The sequence below is a fragment of the Rutilus rutilus genome (genome assembly GCF_951802725.1).
Source record: "Rutilus rutilus genome assembly, chromosome: 16".
NCBI lineage: Eukaryota > Metazoa > Chordata > Actinopteri > Cypriniformes > Leuciscidae > Rutilus > Rutilus rutilus.
The window spans coordinates 5,885,584-5,908,363 of record NC_140224.1 but is presented as its reverse complement, the minus strand read 5'-3'; the positions used below and the strand labels follow the sequence as shown (position 1 = coordinate 5,908,363).

The following is a 22,780-nucleotide window of genomic DNA, read 5'->3' as shown; positions in this document are numbered from 1 at the left end:
GCACTAAACAGTGTTCTGGTGTGTGTGCTAACCTGTCTAAACTGGCTCGGTTCAGTTGTGTTGACACTTACAGAGTCCAGGAGCTGTTTGGCTGTGGTGTATTCATCAACGCACATTACGGTGAAGGGTTCGGGGCCTGGAACTCCATGCACTGTCACTTTGTGCTGCTGAGCGGCGCGTCTTTCCTCCGTGTTGAACAGCTGACAGGAAAAAAGGGAACAGAGTTCACTTTTTTTTTTTTTTCACACTCTAAAACTTAAGACATATAACATGCTGCTAAACAAAAGAGCACATTCTTAACATTGTTTCAGAGCTATTAAACAACTAGTGACAGTTTAGATAAATAAAATGGTTCAGACATATTGTGTATACATGCACCTACTGTAATTTTTTTATTTTTGGAGACGACACAAGTGGCGAGAGAAGACCAAAAAGGAAAAAAGTTTTAATAACTGTACACAATAATAACAGTTTCTGCCACAGTTTCTGCCAATACTTTTTACCAATGATGTTTATAATAATGTATCAATATACAGATAGATATAAACATTTTGTTACCCTAGTCTTTTTTTTTTTTATTAGTATTTCTTCATATTTTAGCAGTTTGAATAGGCTTGGCACTTCTGTATACAGTAGCATACCTATGTCTTTATGATTTCCTGTTTTTAATGAAATTAGGCTGCACTCGGATGACAGGGACTGAGAGAGAGGAATGCAGCACATTCCAGAGTTTTAAAAACATCGGAAATATTTGCACAATGTTTTCTCAAACATACGGTCTACTCCCCTGTGGGACTGAATGGCACGTATAGAGGATTCATTTATGTAAACTGTTTTATTTCTGCTGTCCAGTTCCACCAATACTAACATGTAACACAAATATCTCTCTGTGATCCTGACATCTGTGTGGTTTTATAAGTGGGTTATGAACACTGTCTCACCACAGACGCAGGCAGCGGTCCTCCGGTGGGACTCTCCTCTGTTCTGCGGCTGAAGATGAACATACTCGAGACCTCCAGAGACTCGTTGTGCAGGTTCCTCAGCTGCAGGTGTCTGTAGCCTGGAATAATCAACAGAAACCAAATGAAATATACTGGACAAAGGTGGACACGTATCAATTGAATTAAGACACAACAACAACACAGAATTTCATTCAATGCAGTACATGATCAAATGGAGTAATCTGAAGGCATCAATAAGTGATTGTACAACAACTGTTGACAGACAATAAAAAAAATATATAATAAATATAATATATATTTTATTATATACTATAATAATTTAATATTAATACTAAGTAATGACTGAAAGGATGTTTTTTTATATTATTTATTCGAAATTGTTTTATTTATATATATATATATATATATATATATATATATATTTTTTTTTTTTTTTATTATTTTCTTTTTTTTTATTATTAGGGCTGTGCATCCAAAATAAAAGTTTGTTTTTACATAATACATGTGTGTGTACGGTGTATAATTATTTTCTATATATAAATACACACACATGCATGTAGCCTATATATTTAAGGAATATGTGCATGTATATACTGTGTATATATATTTATATTATATATAATTTATATTATATATAAATATTTTATATATAAATAACACATTTTCTTAAATATATATATGCATGTGTGTGTATTTATATATAGAAAATAATTATACTCCGTACACAGACATAAATTATGTAAACACAAACTTTTATTTTGGATGCGATTAATCGCGATTAATCGTTTGACAGCCCTAATATATATATATATATATATATAGATAGTGAGAATTTGATAGATCTTAGGGTCAAGTAAGAATTTTCTTCAAAGAAATAATTTTCTTCAGCAAGGACGCTGTAAAAGGTTTCCACAAATATATTAAGCAACTGTTTTCAACATTGATAATAATAATAATAATAAGATAATATTAAGAAATGTTTCTTGAGCAACAAATCAGCATTAGAATGATTTCTGAAGGATCATGTGACACTGAAGACTGGGGTAATGATGCTGAAAAATCAGCTTTGCATCACAGGAATAAATTACATTTTAAAACATATTACAATAGAAAACAGTTCTTTTAAATTGTACTCATTTTTTATGATTTTTTCAAGCTTTATTTTTGATCAAATAAACGCAGCCTTGGTTAACAGAAGATACTTCTTTCAAAAACATATTTTAGTGTAGAGCATGTAAAATATCAGGTGGCAGTTATCAATCAATACTCAGTACAGCAGTAATTACACTATGCTCCTGTAATGAGTTTTCTACCTGGTTTGAGGGTTTTGAGGGGAAGTATCCGCTGAGCGGTGACCTGTGAGCTGTTGTTCTCCACCACAGCAATGCGCAGAAACGCCATATCCTCGAAGTGCACGTGGAACAGGAAGCGCTCATTCCACATGGGATTGAGTGTGTTGCGGTGTATGGGCTTGGTACGGAAATGGCAGCTGTCTGCCGGCATACCCAACACCTCCACTTCCACACAGGGACTGCCGTTTGAGTTACCAGGACACACGTTCTGCCCTGAAACAATCTGTGTGCATATGAATTAATTCATGTCTTTTAGATTAGCTGGAGTATCCAAAAGTAGTTTTAACGCTGAATATGGGATACTCAAGGCTCTTACAGTGAGAGTGTATAACGTAGGGGTCATGATCTCCAGGTCTCGGTCCAGAGGGTAAAAGTGCTGATATAGAGGGCAGCTTCGCTCCCACAGGACTGGAGGCTTCAGTACATAACCACAGTGACCATTAGCCTCAAACAGAGCTGCGTTCAGCTGCAAAGGCAGGTCTAGAGGAGAATATACCATCCACATAACAATCTTGTTAGAATAATGCTCAATAACATATCTGAATTATATTTACATATAGTTGACTGATTTTAAACATATTTAAATTAAATGGTAACAATAAGAAATTAGCAACCAAAAATGTTTTTATTTTTCAAGATTCATTTACTCACCTTCATGTCATTCCAAACCTGTATGCATTTCTTTCTTCAGTGGAAAACACGAAAGAAGATATTTTGAAGAATGTCGGTAACCAAACAGTTGCTGTGCCCCATAGACTTCCATAGTTCAAAATATCTTCTTTAGGGTTCAGCAGAAGAAAGAAATTCAAACAGATTTGAAACAACCTGAGGGTGATTAAATGATGACAAAATATTAATTTTTAAGTTAACAAAACCACAATTCTTCAAAACATCTTCTTTTACATTCCACAAAATAAAGAAAGCCATACAAGAATAACATGAGGATGAGTAATTGATGATTTATGGGTGAACCATCCCTTTAAATATGGTAATATTTAAAAATGTATTTATTTAATTTATTGGTTTAATTTAAATAAAATAGTACATTTAATTACTGATCTATTTAAAGGTGCAGTAAGTGATTTCTGAGAAACGCTGTTGAAAGTGGATTGGACTGAGCAGCATAACACACTTGTAGCCAATCAGCAGCAGGGGGCGTGTCCACTCATGATGGGGGAGGAGAGAGAGTGAGCAAGAGGGAGACTGTAGAAAGAGAGATGGCTGAGAGACATTACAAAAGAGAAAAGCTCAGAAGAATATCACTGGAAAAGTTATATTTAAGAAGTTTAAAGTTATGATTTGGCAAGAGCTTTAGGTTTTTTTGTTCTTCCTTGTCATTCATTCGTCATCTTTGCTTTATTTTTCACAAAGCTTTATTTTGCTTCGCTTCAGCTATGATAAAGAGACATCCACTCTTGCATTGCGTGTTCGTGCATTCTGGGGGCGGAGCAATGAAGGGAGGGGTTGTTTTCAGAAATCACTTACTGCACCTTTAATGTTTTATACACTGGTCTTCCATATTGATAAAGCCACATCTATGACAGCCTCTGTGAACCAATCAGCCAGAGACTCTTTATAACTATAAATAACCAGATAAATAACAAAAGTACAGTAAACAGTAAATCAACCAGCCTGAAATATCAAGCTGTATAACAGACTGTTTTTGTACAGCTAAAATAACTGGAAGCGAATGACACTGGAAGCCTCACACATTTAAGTTACAAATGGCCACACCTGCGCTTTCATTAAAAATATAGGTGGATGGCCTGATTGTCCTGGTCAATATATCAGTCTATCACTATCATGCACACTGCTTATATCCCAGTGCTGTTGCAGATGAGCAGATTACGCTCTTTACCGTCAGTCTGATAGTTGAGGGCGACCAGCTGGATTCCATGCAGCCAGAAGATGAGAGGATTGGGGTTGGCAGAGTCGATGCGCGTGGCTGCGGGGTACGTGCGGAGCAGCTGGCAGCTGGTGTGCTGGATGAGTTTCTGGGAGTAGCGGCGACATAAACGCTTTGCAGCGTTCTCGTTGACTGAGGAGATGTGGTAGCATTTGGGTGTGCGGATGATGGAGCTAAGAGAGGTGCTCGGGCTCAGCGTCAGCGAGGTTTGTTCCTCCCAGTTCATACGAATGCCTTCCAGACTGGCTGCAGAAGAACAGAACATTCCATATCTGAGTTTTGGATTTTGACTTTAAGTTGCAATTGAAAAAAATGGCAAGAAACCTAAACATTTATTTCATAGAAACTGTTTAAAAGTGAAAATCAAGCACTATGAGATAGTTAAATAAACATCTTATGTGAGGCTGAGTCACATCTGTAATTTGGCAGAGACAAATCAGAGCACAAAGTTTAGAGAAGGGGAAAGTCTGCAACTACAAATGTATCCTCTCACACACTGAGAACATTACAGCAAGGTTTAGGGTTTTGCACATGATTGTTTAAGGAATAGTTCACTTAAAAATTAAAAGAATGCTTGTTCCAAACTTTTATGACTGACTGACTGACCGACTTACTTTCTTCCACAAACATTTTAAAGAATGCTTGTCAATCAACAATTGACTGGCAGCCTATGGTGACATTTAACTAGTGAAAAATCAGAAAAAAGATCCGCACACGAATATAGGCCAAAAAGCTCACAGGATTTTACTGTCCAGAGGCCACAAATAAAGTAAAAAAGTGCAAGGTGCACAAACGGTTTCGGGTTCAACCCTTCAGTGTCTATATCCTTTGGGCATGAATGAGGAATTTACTGTCAATTGTTGTTTTATTATGCATTTCAATGTCTAATCGTGTGACGTGTAGGGATGATGATAATCTTTTGTGATTTTCAATAATGGGAATGAGAATGTTTATGGTCAGATTTTTTTTTTTTAAGTTTTCAAAGTTTTGAAAAGAGGATTGTTGTGAAATGTACGTATAATTATGTAGACCATTGATGTAAATATTTTAATATGGGATAAAATCAGATTACGGTAAATTACAGTACATGGATTACGGTAATAAGCCTGTAAATTACCTCAGGTGTATGCTTGGGAACACATGGCACTGATGAAGGGTTGAAACCGAGAATGTTTTGTGCACCTTGCACTTTTTTACTTTATTTGTGGCCTCTGGACAATAAAATCCTGTGAGCTTTTTGGCCTATATTTGTGTGCAGATCTTTTTTCTGATTTTTGAGTTTATTTTTGGATCTACTCACCGCAAGAAATGTTTGACTAATGTTTGGCGCTACGCCTTTCCATCCCCTTGACATTTAACTAGTAAAAATAATTAGATATATCAAGAATTATAGTTTTTACTAGTGGAAATGTAATTCCTGATATCAACAATTAGCATTTTAACTAATGATAACTGAATTGTTGATATCACAAATTCATTTCCTGTGAAAGATTAAAAATCAAAACGGCTTGCCATATGTGCATTTGGAAACACGACATGCACCAACCATCTTCCTGTACTTGTGATAAGAAGCGCTCATCAACAAAAGAGAAGATTTAAGGTTTTATGCGGTTTTCTGACAAAATAAAAGTTTGATGGTTTAATGTTTGAAAATGAAGAAATCAAGACAGCCATAAATATTAGTATTGCAATTTTACAGTTGTAATGTAAAATAAAATAATACTATTATATTCTATTTCTTAAATTTAAATTTTACAGTGAAATATAACAAGTCAAATTTATTTTGTTTTTATTTTGAGCTGGTAATTTTTATATTTTATACATAATAATAATAATAATACAAAATTTATATTTATATATTGGCTTTGCAGTACAAGGTTGTTCACAAGCTACATATGCAATAAAGAGATGCTTCACCGCTGATAAACTATACAAGACATTTGCAAGTTTTGTTTCTTACAATGGACTGTAGGTAAATATCCACCTCATCCAGCACTCTTTTTTTGGGGGTTTTGCGAAAATTTGGCAATGAATCAAACTGAATCGTGAAGAATTCAGACCTTTTGGCAAAGCCGTTAGATTAAAACAGTGATTAATTCGCGAATCTGGCATCAGTATTTCTGATTCTAAACAGCTGATAGAAGACATATTACTTGATTGCTGAAATATTATCAGGAGAAATATTCTAAGGGTCCCGTGGTATATGATAATCGTAGGAAAGGATTTAATAGTAATATTTTACCAGGGCACAGAGATATTTCATGCCACAGAAAAAAAGGTGTAGAGATGCTCTTGAGACTTACAATTACATTTATTCCTTTAGACTTGCAAATGAGGAATACTACAAGCAATTCATCAGTAACATAAGTGCTAGGAAAAACAAAGTTTCAAACATCGTCCAATTTTTTTAGGCTTTCAAGCTCCAAAAAGCAGCAAAAAAGAATCAAACGTAGTCTATACGACTGAAGCTTGTTGTTTTCTATTCATTGTAATTGCATGGAAAAGAGCGACCAGCACATTCTTCTAATTAAAAAAAAAACTTGTACAGATTTGAAACAACATGAGGGCAAATAAATGACGACTGAATTTTCATTTTAGAGTGAACTGTCTCTTTAAAAAAAATAAACTGATAAAAGATGCACTTCTGTTGGGATGGCTGGAAGTTCACATCCATTTAAGCTTTCAATTTTCAAGAACCGCTTGCCCTTTAAAAGTGCTTTTACTCAAAAAGTACATGCTTGTTTTCTCAGACAGTCAGTCACTGGAAATATTCTGTAGAAAGGCATTTTTATACGCTTTCGAGGGACTTCAATATAATGGAAAACTTGAGAGCCCTTTTCCCATGGGTGCTCTAAGTGGGTGTTCTATTTCCTGCATGCCCTGTGCACAGTTCCGTGCAAAGCCGAGGCAGCCGTACCTTTCCCTGGAGCTCGGACCAACGTCACAGGCTCCCCGGGGCTTCCACGAGCAGGAGCGCTGCCAAAAATGGATTTCCGGCTTTTTCTGTCTTTTCCCCTTCCAGAGCCTGATGGGGAGAGGGTGGAGAGGCCTAGTTCCCACGCACACAAACACAAACAAACACATATGTAAGGTCATGGCTGCAGAGTATACGCTCCAAAACTCAAGAGCTTGATACTGTTTGTTTGTTCAAGACTCGCCTCTGGGACTATTACAGTTTCCAGCAAAGCCAAACACCTGAATCTAATTTACCCGCCCTTTTTCACTAATTCAACTGCAGTTTACATGAGCCATGTAGCACAAATATGCAAGAGATGAAGTGTTACTTATTTTAACTTAAACTGGAGAATAAATTTGTAGCTACTCAGAATGAAGCTTGGGAGGCTAGATTTGTAAAGTAGCTTCCCCAAAACATCCATTCGCCCTCTCGGATGCATCTATTTCCGCAAGTGAACACGTTGGGTCTGTGTCAGTTAGTTGTGGACGGCATGCACAAACACATTAGAAGGGAACTGCACAAAAATATTATGTAGTGATGCACTGAAATTATTATTTCTTTTTTTTTTTTTACAGAAACTGAGCTGTATATAAACTTTAAATTGCAACAAATATAAACTTTTTAATGATATAATTATGTTCATTGTGAAACCAATTCGTTGTGGCTATAATAAAACGTCATGATTTATTCAAACATACATTAATGAAGGTTAAGTAAATAAAGGATGACAACAGGTTAAGTAAAAATGGAATGAATGTGTAATAGTGCATGTATTTATCAAAATTCGAGCTATATGGACACTGAATGGCTTTCCTAAGGTTAATGTAACATTACGTGACATTGTTTACAAGCTGTTTTACTGACGTCTTTCACAGTTGAAAACACTGATTGAGCAAATGAATGAGACATGATACATTTCAGTAAGTCCTACTGTTTCTTTCAACATACCTTCTGATGTTAATTTTGTGCTATTACTTCGTACCGACTTTGTTTCATATCAAAACTAATAAAGCACAAAAATTATTGTGATTATTGGATGGGAGGCACACTACAAATAACGCTTAGTGATTTGTTTTGTTCGCGCATCAGCTGAAAAGAGTGTAGCCTAAAAGATCTTGGTTCATCAAAATGAAGATCGATTAAAAATGACAAATCGATATCGTCAACCAGCCCTAGCGTCACACACTGACATGTTTACTTGTTGTAGCTTATTCCATGTTGTGCACATAAAATAGACACTGACAGAGTCAAAATATGCTACCGGAGAAGCAATAATTAACGTCACAATTTTGCTCGATGATTTCAGCCCTCTAAAACGGTTTTGAAAAAGAATTTTTGGCCAAATTCTTTGGTGCATCACTAATCTTATGTGTTTCCCAGATGCTGACAGAACTATAAACTTTCCTTTATGTGGTTGTGTAATAATTGGATGAGATGGAAACCTGGGAATTTGATAGCCTGACAGTAGATGACCAAATCAGAGAGCTCTTGAGCGATCTGTCTGCTCTCCTTCTCATTCTGGGGCAGGTAGAACTCCTCTCCTAGTTCCATGTCAAACATCTGCAAGTGCACACAAGTACAACCATCACAGATCATGTCAGTGTTCAGGTTCAAAATAACTCAAAGCTTCATTGATACTGCTCTGTACTGACCTTTCCTTTGCTTCCCGCTTTCTTAAAACGCTTCGGCATCTCATCATTGGACTCATACTGAAGTTTCTCAGTGGATGACTTGCCTTCGGGTTTGTCGTCAAGAATATTGTCTGCAGAAAAGAATAAGATTAAGAAACATCTCTACATAAACCCAAAGAGAATTTCAGCCAAAACAAGCGACAAAAAAACAATTTTGTCTGAATACGAAATAAAAACTTCGCAAAGCACATAAAGGTAAAGCAGTCATATTTGAAAGTAGAAGCCAAAAAAACACTATGACACCATTACTTCTTAAAGGGATAATTCACCCAAAAATGCAAATTCTGTCATTTACTTTCAACCTTGTATGACATTATTTATTCTGCTGATCACACCAGAAGATATTGTTTGAAGAATGTTGGTAACCAAGCAGTTTTGGCGACTATTTACACTGAATAGACAAAAAAATAAATAAACATGACACAATAAAGTCGTGTAGGTTTGGAACAACTTGACAGAATTAGCATTTTTGGGTGAACTATCCCTTTCAAATCAGCATGAAACAGAAATTGCAAGTGAAACGGCTTCTCGAACAAGAAAAAAAAAAATGTAGGGCGGGACTTAATTGTCCATTGGGAATTGATTGGATCATTGTTGCTGGCTAATTATGGTTTGAGTGGAAGGTTGTCTCGCCCTTGTGCCAGTAAACACGTCATCAGAGTATAGAATAAGGGTATTCATGAGGGCACATGAATTTAACAAAATAATAATGATCTGGATGGATAAATCATTTACAACACACACTGCTGTATTCCATAACAAAAAGAAGATTTGGCAATTTCGATTTTATAGTGACTCAGATTTTGGTCATGATTGACAAAACTGAAAATGTAAAAATTAAAAATCGCATGACCATTCATTCTGCAGACGTGCAACCCACAGACACTGTCAGATCCTCGTTAGACGGCAAGATTTATCACAAAGGCAATTAACTGTTTATCGGTTGTCACAAACAAAGATTTGCTTTTTACCTTATGACAAAACAAATCGCATACAACTTTTGAAATTTAACTTAAAATCATGGTGCACCCAGAGTAAGAAAGCAGGTTGAGTAAATGCCCAGCATTCCCCTGACTGCACAAACTCATAGCTGAGTCTCTGGGGAAGGATGTTTGGGAAAGAACAAAGTCTCTTTTAACAGAGAGCAGTGCAGGGCATGAGAAACCAGATGGCTTTGTTTTTCCCCCACTGATGAGCCAGTGCCGCAAGCAAGGTCGAGCCATTTTCAAAACACCGCGAACGTGGAAGCGAGTTTGGGTTGTTTTGTTTATACACTGTACCACCCATCTTTACAGTAAAAAAATACTGATTTATTCATGGCAGAGCAGACAGCACACACCTGAAGGATCTCAGACACAAGCACCATTATTCTTTTTGGCGCAAGCAATCACATCAGAGTCAACACACTGGCAGCTTACAGCAGTAAGAGCAACGCACATCACGGCACACATTTACATGGGCAGTTGACATGACATTTTTACTGTCTTCAATGAAAAAAGCCAACATTCTTCACTATTTTTGCTGGACAGAATTTTTTTTTAATTGTCCACAATTTTTCTTTTTGAACAATTTTTAGCAAGTGGTGACCAATGCATTGATATATAATTTGGGGGTCTTCCAATTTTAACAAATGACTTGAAATAACTTACAAACTTGAGAAAAAAAGACTATAACTTACACCTTTCCTAATACAAATGCATATACTTTTATCCTAAAGTTTTAAACAATATTTAAAACCATGTCCATTTGTCAACCACCCACATATGCTCACACACAGTACATTTACCTTCCTGGCCATAGGAGGCTGTGGAAGCATTGAGGACATCGGCTAATAAAAAGGAGAAAAAAAAAGAGTGAAGAAAATGAAAGAAAGAAGGTGTGTGTGGGGGGGGGGGGGGGGTTGAAAAGGGTTAGCATGCAACAGAGTGAAGGTGCCATCGTGGGAACAGTAAAAGTTTGTGAGAGGGTTAGTGAACAGAACAGAAAATTCCACTCAATATTCAGATAATTGCAGTCGATTCGAGTTGAAATAAAGGACATGTTGGCTTGAGTTACGCAAAGTATGATTACCATCAGACAGTGACTCATAATCATAGTCATACTCGTCTTCCTCCTCTTCTTCTTCATCATTGTTTCCCAGGGACGTTCCGCTGACTGTGCCGTTGTTGGCCTGGGCCTGCATGTGAGCCAGTTGATGTGCCTTTTGAAACGGAGGAACAAAAAAGTTCAGAAACCTTTCCAATATTAATTCTTGATTTGGATGCTTCAAGGACTCAATGAAATTTGTTGATACTAAAAATGTTTAACAGTTAGTCGAGACTACATTAAAGCTGTGCAGAATTCTGCAGAATTAGAAAGTCTGTCACTAGCACAATTCCACACATTCCCCACCATTTGCATGTTTGTTTATTAAATATGTTGGCTAATTTGATTGTGCTTTTAAACACGGGTGTAGTACTTCCAGCTCAGTTAAGGACATTTTAAATTGTTTAAATGCATTCTGCAGACGCTCCACCAAAATCAGTGCAGAGATTCAAGTCAAATTTATCTATATAACGCTTTTCACAAAATACACTGTTTCAAATCATTGTTACAGCAACTTATACTGTTATGTCTATAATACCTTAACATAGAGCAATATTAAGGAAAGAAATGTATCTTAAGCTAGTCTCATATGACATTTGATTTATGAAATTTCAAGAACCAAAAATATTACAAAGGAGAAAAAAAAAAAGGATTTTTGGGTTTGGACGAAATGATTTTGGAGTGCCAAACTCTTGATATAGATTGTAGTCTATCCTCATTTTGATGAATCGTTATTGATACTTAAATCTCAAGATCAACCTTTTAGCCTATGCTGTTTCCTGTTAATGTGTAAACAAAGCTTCACTAAACATTATTAGTAGCATGCCTGCCATCCAATAATTGCAATAAGCTTTAGGCTTTGTTACTTTTGATTTGAAACAAAGTCTCAGCTTTCAAATTCTCTCCATTTTATTATGAAATACAAACAATAAAATGTAATTTTGATGTTCTTTAATGTGGCGTGATGGATCGCTGTAACCGCCTCAGTTCAATTATGTGCATCACTAATGCACAAAAAATGGCAAGAGCTAGCCAAACTGGGCAGTTCCAATTTGATTGTCTGGCTGCTGTGATTCATTCAGATGAGATTTTGTAGAAGGATAATTGTCAATAAGTCTAAATTGTGTATACATCAAATAGTCTTGATATAAGTTCTGTGTTGCACTCTCTCATCTACCTTTTGTTTAAGAATGTCCACTGGAGCCTGGTGAGCTTTCAGCTTCTTATTTTTGAGGAGGATCTTCCCTCGGAGCTGCAGAGGAGATGGAAGCAAAGGCTCATCCGCAAAATCACTCTCAAACAGGAACTTGGTCACCAGCTTCTCTCCAAAAACAGTCTAAAGAGAAAAACATACGAACAATGTTCTCCTTCCACAGGACACAGACTAATCAAATGAGCAGCTTGAGAACATATATAGTGTAAATATGCAGACAGGTACCTTAAAAATCTCAGCCATTTTGCGTTGCTGTGGTAAAGAGCAGTGGTTTTCAATGGACAGAATCACAGGCATCTCTGAGTACACAAACGCTGCACGATTGACGGCCTCGACAACATCCTACAGACCACAAGAGCATTTCAGTCAGCAGAAAACATACATAAAATCAACAGAAGTATTGATTTCTAAACAGACCTTGAAAGGAATCTTAGTAGTGAGAGTATGTCCATGGTAAATAACAGGCATGCCGTCGTCCCCGTCCCAGCAGTCCAACTCAACGCTACGACAGCCCTGAAGCAAAACCTGTGACAGAAGCCATAAATCAAACTCAAAACGCATGCATTGACATGCTGTGGTTTTAGCTACATTCACAAGCAAGTGACATCTACAGTACGGCATGTGAAACAGCGGTCGTCAATAAATATTCATGGAGTGCATTGTGAATCGTTTTTCGCCTTGGATCAGGTTCAGGATAAACAGAGAAGTCCGGCTGAAGATGTACCTGGCTGTAAAGCTCCACTGAAGATTCTCCCTTCAGCTGATGGCCCGTGAGGTATGTGTTATGAGAGGACTCGATGTAATAGTACGAGAGCGGATACTGGAGCTCATCCAGGTTCACTTGAGACTCCTCGTTTTTAGAGGCAAAGTTGTCCTTGTCCATTAGAAACCTTCGAGAGGCAGATTCATTTTTAGTCATGTAGCAGAGATTATATGAATATAGCATATTATCCAAATCTACCAAAGTATTGTTTCCGAAACTTCTGGTCCACATTATTTTGTCAAATATGTTTAATAAAACCAGACCTGGCAAATCCTTCAAACGACATCCATCCCATCTGACGCATGTTTGAAGAAGGCTCAAATTTCTAAAGAAACAAAAAAACTAATTAAATGTTATTACATTGGCATGCATATCATTAGATGTCTTATGGTGATTTATGAGTTGCAAATATCATACTGTCAGTCAACGACTCTTATTCTTAATAAAGGAAGAATCAATTGTCCATGTTGTTAACCCACCACTGAGAACTTTAAAACAGTGCCAGACCCTTGACAGCGCTCTGATAAAAGTTTGAAGCAATTTTCTTTTCTGACAATAAGGTTTCACATAAATAAGGAAAATAGTTCAATACAAAGTTTGAATGTTGGCTTGAAAATGTCTTTTCAAGATTTAACATAGTTTGAAAAGACAGAATTTTTTTTTTCCTATAACAATCTTATATATATTTTAAATAACAAAAGGAATGTCTTTAATGACATCCAAGAAATGACATAATTTGTGTCCGGTGATGTTTTATGGCATTAGCTGGTATGCATAATTTAAAACATTCAATGCTGTTATATACAATAACATAAATGAGTAAGACAATATAAAAAAAAGAGTGAACTTTAGATCTTTCTTTCAGACCTGTTAGGTTTCACTTTAAAGTTTATGTGCCAAATTTACTCAAAATGTATTTTTTAAAGTCTATAAATTACTACACAAGCATATTCATGTGCTTAATAACAGGAAGGACCTTTTTTAATTTCAAAGTAACAATTATAGGTCTGATCAGAAAAGTTCGACGAGTTCTCGAAAAGAGAAGACAACTTTCAGGGAGTTCTTTTACTCACCTGTATGATGCTAAGGATCTCATCATAGCTCAGGTGTTCTCCCTGACAGTTGACCAAGAAGTCATTGAGCTGAGAGATGGCCAGTCCCAGCACACCCAGCGATGAATTCTCCACTCCAGTGCCATTGGTCACAATGCTAGCAGCTGCAATGGCATCTGAAATCTGCTTCTGGTTGTCAGACATTTGCTGCCGCGTGCGGATAAAAAGGCCCAGGTCAGAGCCATTACGAGTTAGGAGATCTGTGAAGAGATCAGCTTTGTAAAAACATCCTACCTCATCAGTTACATTGGTTTAAAAATGACTATTATTCACACATGCCCACCAAGATCTGGTTGCAGTCCCGTAAGTTTGTCGTCAATCCTCAATGTGGTGTAGAGAGGAACAGAGTCAGGACCCGTGCGACTACATTGCACTGCGTAGGTGTCGAACAGATCCTTCAGATCCTTGCGACTCCGAATGCTGGACACAAATGGGAAACTTTTAACAATCATCCAGATTCAAAACACAAGCTGTGTATTTGGTTAGAGGGAAAAGTGTGTTCTACCTAAAAGACTTGAAGAGCTCCACAAATTCAACAAAGCTCATGATGCTGTCAGAGATCATGAGTTCCTGGAAGCCCCTGAAGCAACCTTTCCCTCGACCATGCCAGCTCCGACTGCTCCAGGCCCTGAGACCACAAAACACAGTCAGTTCTGAAGGAAAATAGCCTTTACAACAAGCTTCAAGGCAAATAATCCACTTTATTCTTCACCATTTACTTTGAGGTAAATGGTGCTTTGGATAAAAAGCGTCTGCCAAATGTAAATGTGATTTACAGATGCACACGTCACTGAAACATCTTTGAAAGACTGCATCACTTTAACGTAAGCTTAAACATGCATGCGTATGACAAATGAGATCTTGAATAGATACATCTGAAATTATCTTAAAAAGAACATGATCCTGTGAAGCCCATGTCCTTTCTGGGACTGCACTGAATTTGTATTTCTGCAGAGGGAGTGGCCTTACCCTGGCTGACTTTTGGAGTTGCTGGTAAGAATGGGGGAGGAATGGGGGCGTGTAGGGGTGGAGATGTTTGTGCTAAAGGAGCCAGAGGAAGATGAGGAAGAGGACAAGGAGGATCCAGGAGACTGGCCTTTGCTGTTGGATAAGGAAAAGGGTCCAGGGTGGCCAAAGGTACTGCAGTCCTCTATGGAAACATTAAAACATGCCACAATGTCCCTGATCTCTTAAAGACATTCACAAACACAAAACCAGTTATTTATATTCTCAAGTTTCTTCAGTGTATAAATTAAAAAAAGTATTGGTGAAACAGTTGAAATACCATCTTCAACATTTTTCTACAATTATGTTTTACCAGAGTCCAATTAGCTGTCAACAAAATGTTCAGTAACTCTCACCAGCCTCTTCCTGCTCGACACTTTCCAAAGGGTCTGACTCTCTCCTGCCTAAAGTCTCCTTACAGCTCCTGGTCTTGCGTGAGATCATCTCATCATCTGTTCCATCGCCACTGTCCCCCTGTGATTAGTACAGTGCATTACTCAAGTGACATAGCTAATCCAGGTCTTGACATTGCCAGTCTTTCTCTTCTTACCCTGACTAAGGCTTTCTTCTTCTTTTTGACATTGGAGTTGATGCCCAGCGGACTGTTTTTCTGGACTGAGTTCTTCTCTGCACTTTTGCTGGTGGATCCAGGGCCGCTAGCGCCCATATTCCAGCGTCTCCCACCGAACAGTTCGATAGCATGGGCCAGTGTGGGCCCCTCAAATCTACCGTCCTCCTAGAAAAAGGAGTTTTACAGCAATATAAAAATGCATAATAATGAATGGAATTGAGCTTCCAAAAAAGAAAGCTGTGCCTTAGCGGACCTAAAGTTAGCAGAGTTATGTTAAAAGGAAACAATTATCGTAAAAAGTGGAATGTGTTTTGTGTTGTGAGAACTTCAGTAATTCAACACAACATATGTGCAAAAATATTTAGCTAAAAGCAGCCTACGGTTTAAGCTGGTTCGGCTGGTCTATCAGCCTGGCCAAACTGGTGTTTGGTTTAGCTGGTCAGCCAGTAGATCTGCCAGCCTGATCAGCTGACAAGTGCCCTAAATCCTTCTAAAACTGTCAAACCAGACCAGCATGACCAGTGGAAACCAACTTGGTGGCTAGCTAGTGTAAGACCAGCAGGCTGTTTTATAGACGGGTTGTAATAATTGTTACAATATTAACTGTGTTTAAGGGATAAATTAGCATAATATGAAACATTCATTCTGCTAGCTGTAATGTTTTAAATCACATTCTTTTTTTAAACATTAGCAAAATCCTTACATAAAAAAAAAAACATAAAACTTGGAATGATAGGTCTATTTGTATTGTGTTCTCACTTGGATTAATTGTATCTTCTAAATGAATAGATGTAAATCTACCTGGTACAAACTAACATACTGCTTTCGCAGCCATTGCAGTCTCTGGTCAGGAAATTTCCTGATCTTCCTGATGGCACTGAGCAGCTCCTGGAGGCCCTTGTGCAGCATGCATGCCGTGTGCTTGGGAGCCACAAAGTGCAGAAGCCTGTTGTCTGTGGTGTGAAGTCCATATAGCAGCGTGACACCATTTTCACCAGGGTTCATATTACATAGTTTGTGCTGCAGGCACACATAGTTAACATCCACTCCAGGGTGACCCATAAACACAGCCTTCACCACGTTAAGGTCCAGGAGTCCGTCGGACAGTCCACAGTGCACAGGTTGGCCCAGGAGTAAGTGGTCTGGGGATGGTGGATGTCCCATGAAGCCTCTGGCTCTTCCACCTGGGCCGCAGCTACTGTGGGGCTTGGACCAGGTGAGGAAGCAGTTATCAGGCTGTAGACGAAGGAGGCAGCGGGCGGTGAGATGGGTCTCAGGGTCATAGTGGATGACGGTTGCTCCCTGGAGCAGGAACTGGTGAATATCTGGCTGAAGTGAGAGCACGTACCAAGGGATGAGCTCTGTACCGTGGCTAAAGGGTCCATGCACCTCCTCTATGATCTGGACATCTATGTCCTTAGCCAGCTCAAGTGGGTCCCCTTCAGAGTCTGAGAGGTCCCCTACTAGAAACCTAAAAAAAAGATTTACATGAAGCAGGTGAAGCAGACATAAAAGGATCAAGTGATTGAATAAACACAACTCTGTCTGGAAAACTTCTCACTTTCTTGGAAGAGGTCATGCCATATTAGTCTTGTAAATGGAGTTAACAAGAGCATACAATATTGAAGAGCACTGTCTACCTATGACACACAAATTGAGGGGCCGTAATATAATACAATACATTGCTATTAATTTAGTCAAACTGCTTTGATTTGTGCACTGTGGCAGAGCTGGCGTCTTGATCTTAAAGGCAGGGGCACAATAACGCACAGGTTTCCATTTACCTGGGAGTTTACAGCAGAGACAACCGCATTCTATAAACGACAAACCCTACATTTTCAGGACTGGACACGTCATACAGTGCGAGAGAGCCGCTCTGCGCTGAACGCGTGTTCGGTAACTTGCGAGTGGATATAATCTGTCATCAGTGCTGCTTTAAAGTCTCAATTTTAATTTCAGGATGTTTTAAATCTGGGGACTGAAAAATAGGAGTCACAAATTGCTTAAATGCGATCAACTTTAAAAGGCTATGATTTAGGTGAACACTGCCTGTTTCAAAGTAAAACCGTTGTGCTGTTGCGTGTTTTACGTGCTTGCGCTTTTAAAGCAGTTTGCAATCACCAAATAGCCCACATTTATGCCAAGTGATTGTTGTGATCTACTGCTGAAGAATAAATAATATTTTGTTTAATTTATGGTTTACCTGTAAACTTGAATTTTGGCCAGGAAAGTTTTAAATTGCATTTTCTTTTCATATTATCTCCGTATAATGCCTATAATAACGTAGTGTTTATAATCGCAGCTCTACTTAGTTTATGTAACTGCTATAATTCTGTTGTTCCACAAGCACCACCTACTGGCAAAGAGTTCATTTGCATATTCAACTATTTTTGACCCCTATTTTTACACAGCATACACAATGCTAACCGGTGTATCAACAAGATACATTTTGACATAAACAATTGGCAGGGAGCTCAAATAAAAAATGTTATCTATGGTGGGAGGCCTACCGTAATGCTGTAGCTCAGGGGCCTCTGGTTATCTTAAAGGTACAATATGCAAGATTTTCTGCCGCTAGAGGGCGCTACAACAACAACGGCGTAGCTTGATGACGATGTGAAGGAGCGTGGAATGATGGGAACTGTCGTTTTAAACTCCACCGTGGATGTAAATCAGTCAGACGGGAATCGAAAAATCATGTTCATGGATGAGGTAAAGATCTATTTTTATAAATGTTGCGTTTAATGACATGCTTTAATTTCATTAAAATGAATTAACCGCAAGAAAAGTAAGGTTTATGTGGCAAGGGGGGCATGATCTAGCGAAGTCTGTGACGGGAGAGAGGATCGGGAGACAGGTGCGGCGTAAGTGGGTCAAAGTGCAAATGACAAACACCTGTGTCTTGTTTCAGTGATTGGTGTGGAGAGATCGCATATAAGGGACGGGGAAACATCATGGAGAGAGACATGCGGAGATCTGTGGGCTGAGAGCGTGAGTGCGGGAAGCGCGAGGACACGATCGCTGTTATATTGGACTTTGCTGCGCGACTTTTTGTTTATGTTTTGCTTTCATTTATAAATAAATACGCCCACAGCTCCGCAAGCCGACCCTGTCCTCTTCCTTCCTTGAATCTGAATTTTGTCACAGTTTAATACTAAATTGGTTATCATAGATGTTACTGTATTTGTCGAATTCATTGTTGTGATAACGCTGCGCAGTTTTACGTGTTCAAAACAATTGTTGTAAAAGTACATTCGAACATACCCACATCATTTGCCAAAATACTGATTAATCTTTATGTATAACACATGCTATATTTATTTACATGGCCATAAACACCAGACGTGATAAACAATGTCAATAAACTAAACACAAACCTAAAGCAATAATACCCGTACGTTTACGTTTATGGGACTTGTCTTTGTCGACAGAACCAGCTGCAATCGGTAAAGAATAATTGTGTTCCATAACGACTGCACGAAACAAGCTAACGTTTGTTGCTTGATAGACGCTACAACTACAACTTCCGCATTCGTCCAGGACTCCACGCATGAGCGTACTCCACGTATGAGCGGAAACCGAGGGTAACGCGGTTATGACGCCATTGACTGGCGACTCCCAGCTCACCCCTGCTCACACGCCCCGTTTCCTTGGTTAGAATCGCAATTTTCTCACGATTTAAAAATAGTTGGAAACATTTGGGATATTGTAAGTAATCAACTTAACAAAATAAATATAACACTGGCCTTGTGATTTTGGGATATTTGAATGCAAAAATCTTACATATTGTACCTTTAAGGCACCCCTGCTGAAAGGTGGTTGTGGTTTGGGTCTTATTTACTCTGTCTGCATATGGGTTTTGGTTCATGGTATTAGACAAGACTGCAGTCTATTTCCAAAGAGTATTAAAGGTGACAATTACCTCAACCACAGATTTGTACTGTATCTGCATCATTACAGATTATTCACAAGAATTAAATGGCTTTTAATGGTTTCTTCGCCTCAGTGTTCTAAATGAATGTTGCAATATATTCAGCATTATTTTTTTTTTTATTAAATTGGACAGTTTGGATCATCGACTGACACATGCAAATAGTTTGTCTCCGTTGTAGAGAAGTTTATTTTTTCTCTCAGTGGATTCATTAGATTTCCTGATTAAAAAAAAGAAATTACTGTCACATTTTTATCATAATAATTTAATATTTTATAATAAAACTTTAGACATTTCTAATGATTTATAGGAAAATGAATCTGCATTTTTAAGTGCTCAACAGATATATGTTGTTTGGATTGTGATTAGTGATTTTGAGCTATACAAACAAACAGACTTAAATGTTAAGCAAGAAGTGTTATGTTCCTGCAATCCATCATTTTTGGCAAATAAAATATTTGTCTGATAACATTTCTTGTTAAGGTATGTATTTTGTGTGCCCTGTATGGAACATTATTTGTCCTTTGTCAGTCACATGCCTGTATAAGTGATGAACTGCACTACTTGTGGTTATTTTCAGAGATGGTAACAGACATTTTATAATTGTGCTAAAATTGTGTGGCCTGTGCTACAAAACTTTCAAACTCTGTAGCACCAGTGCTATGTGCAAAAAAGTTAATGTACAGCCCTGTCCATGAGCAACAATGGCAGAAGTCAAATCACATTCATTCAGCAGTTCCTCTACCAGTCAAGCAACTCTCATTAAGATTCACGAGAATGCTAGTCATTCCAGATCTCATTGGTTAACAACACAGATAACCAGTGTAAAGAAATGACCCAAACCTCTATGAAGAGTGCATGTTAAAGGTATTAAAACAAACTGTGAATGCCTCAGCATATAAGGATTGGACTAAACACATCATATATTTGCAAACAGGGTCCAAAATTAACTCACTGGTTTCTGCTCTTGTCTTTGAAGGAATGTTTGGGGCAAACGGTGATCTCTCGTGCCTTCTCCTCAGGCTCCTCGGCCTCCAAGCTTCGGTTGCAACTGCGAATCGTCTGCAGAATGTTACTGACGGTCGCCTCCTTGTCTGAGCTGTGGAGCCCATCGCTCCCGACCCTCTGCAGGAAGTTCTGCTGGCCGTTGTACTCGGTGACAAACTGTGGAAGGTAAAGAGCACTTCACCATAGATTCCACACAGAACACAATAACCACAATTATGGACAATACGAGTAGATTTGTGGGCTTTAAAAGCTTTCATGGGTGACTTCATAGTCACCAGAGTGACAAAATGTCTTTTTCCCAGCTGAATCATTCTAATGTGTTTTTTTTTCTAAAGCCAGGAAGCAATTCAGCAGGCACATAAAATGTTTGATGAAAAGGTAATTGCTCCAGCTAGCCAAAATCGTCTCAAGGCTATTATTGTAACTGTAAAAGACAATTAAATTTGACTGTGGTGATACAATTTCCTGTGTTAGTCATAATCACTCTTTGAAAGCACCAAATCCTCACCTCAACAGGATCATCTTGAGAATCAAAAGAGGGACGTAGTCCAATAATGCTGGCTGCGCCGTCCAGAGCCTCACTAAGTTCCTTAAGGAACACGCCACAGAAGGGCACCACTTTGCATCCTGGGATGTTGAGGGCACGGGTGACCACTTTCTTGTACTCCGATGATGATTCGTGCTGTGCCATGGCGTCCTTCAGACCACGCATGGTCTCAATATCTGCCTGGTCCATGAACTGCCACATCTTCAGCACTTTGCGAGACCTGGGGAAGAATAAGTGGTGAGCAGGGCAGTAGGAACGTAATTTGGGCGTCCTGACTGTTTATTGCTCAAGGCCTCTTAATATTTTTGTTTTTAAATGTTATTTGAAAGTTAATTTAGAGATGCAGTGTGGTGGTTAGTGTACATGCTCTGACACCATAGACACTTAAGTGCAACCTGAGATATATCTTGGTTTTCAGAAGTCATACAATCTGTATTTTAACCAATTGTCCATATCATTACACTGTCTCTCCAACAAGTGGGTAAAAAAAACTGGCTCCACCCTAAACTCAGAGGTTGCTACATCTTTCTGTAGTGAAAATGCCATTGGAGAACTTTAATTATTAATTGATTTTAACCTTTATGGTAAGCATAAAACATTTGGCATTCTTAGTAAGTTTGATTCATACATAGACAGTTTGTGTTGTTAATTATATGATGCAGTGAGCAGTTTAGCACTGATGTAGTTTATATTACAGTGTCCTCTGTATTATGTTGATTATTAGGGACAAGAAAATTGATTGTCAAATTCGAATGACGTTTTAGCAAATTTTGACAGTATGAGTGGGTTTAATTTGTTTGTAGATCGATCGTTAATCTAGTTAATGATTTAATGCACTGAGCACTGCTGTGGTTTATATAACATTCTCCAACAGCAGAATGTATGTTACTTTTAATTATTTTAAGTCTAATCCCTAGTCAAATTAGAATGATATCTTAGTTTTATATCACTTGTGATTACATTTTCTAAAGATATGGCCAGACGTGCAGTCTACCAATAGCATAAGAGCGACAGCACTGGGAACGCCCACAAGCGTCTTCACATTTCAGAGACTAGTGACATACAGCGACAAAGTCGCTGGCGGCGTGAACAGCGCTTGAGGCTCATCGTTTGGCATGTTACAAATGTGCAGTCAAAAACAAATGAATGTCTCAAAAATCCTCACTTTGTTAAGCATTGCGAAATTCAAACAGAGAGGACCATTTTTTTCTTACATGGCTATTTCTTTTTTTAACCAAGCACTTTCAAGGCATCATGCCATACCTGAGACCTGCCAAGAACTCCATGACCGCATTGTAGTTGCCCATGTTCCAGGAGCACTTCGCCACATGGACGAGGTATGAGAAGACTTCTCTCTTCTCCTCCATGGACCCAGCAGTCAGAATAAGCCAGGTCACCCATGAGCTCACCTACAACACGCACAACACACACATTTATAAGGCCCTGCTGACAGAAGAACAACTACAAAAGTCTTGAGAAAATACTGATCCCCATTCCTTCCTTACTTCATTCACTCTCTCACGTTATTGCTGTATAATCATCATCATCATCACATGTATTTGGAAGAAACACTGCAGATTGTGTAACATAAATCTCTAGTTTTAAACTAAATCTAGAGTTCAAACATGATTTAATTTACATTCAAAGAAAAATGAAGATTTGAGTGCAAATGTGAAGT

The 22,780-nt window shown here is 38.2% G+C and overlaps 1 protein-coding gene across 3 annotated transcripts in view; it reads right to left on the bottom strand.

The window, feature by feature from the left end:
• Positions 1-22,780, bottom strand: part of plce1 (phospholipase C, epsilon 1) — a 92,827-nt gene that overhangs the window by 6,220 nt on the left and 63,827 nt on the right. For 2 of the 3 annotated variants that reach the window (XM_084434491.1, XM_084434492.1), the window contains exons 5-29: positions 22,366-22,511; positions 21,064-21,322; positions 20,503-20,711; positions 16,418-17,087; positions 15,596-15,781; positions 15,402-15,519; positions 15,010-15,190; positions 14,546-14,668; positions 14,324-14,460; positions 14,002-14,240; positions 13,192-13,253; positions 12,890-13,055; positions 12,583-12,690; positions 12,391-12,507; positions 12,130-12,288; positions 10,938-11,067; positions 10,654-10,695; positions 8,829-8,938; positions 8,619-8,736; positions 7,138-7,269; positions 4,173-4,466; positions 2,631-2,794; positions 2,276-2,537; positions 942-1,060; positions 72-200 (exon numbers count right to left, since the gene is read on the bottom strand). In XM_084434491.1, the coding sequence (XP_084290617.1) occupies positions 72-200; positions 942-1,060; positions 2,276-2,537; positions 2,631-2,794; positions 4,173-4,466; positions 7,138-7,269; positions 8,619-8,736; positions 8,829-8,938; positions 10,654-10,695; positions 10,938-11,067; positions 12,130-12,288; positions 12,391-12,507; positions 12,583-12,690; positions 12,890-13,055; positions 13,192-13,253; positions 14,002-14,240; positions 14,324-14,460; positions 14,546-14,668; positions 15,010-15,190; positions 15,402-15,519; positions 15,596-15,781; positions 16,418-17,087; positions 20,503-20,711; positions 21,064-21,322; positions 22,366-22,511 (4,380 nt within the window). The remainder of the gene's footprint in view (positions 1-71; positions 201-941; positions 1,061-2,275; positions 2,538-2,630; positions 2,795-4,172; positions 4,467-7,137; positions 7,270-8,618; positions 8,737-8,828; positions 8,939-10,653; positions 10,696-10,937; positions 11,068-12,129; positions 12,289-12,390; positions 12,508-12,582; positions 12,691-12,889; positions 13,056-13,191; positions 13,254-14,001; positions 14,241-14,323; positions 14,461-14,545; positions 14,669-15,009; positions 15,191-15,401; positions 15,520-15,595; positions 15,782-16,417; positions 17,088-20,502; positions 20,712-21,063; positions 21,323-22,365; positions 22,512-22,780) is intronic. The other variant, XM_084434493.1, reaches the window with a different exon arrangement.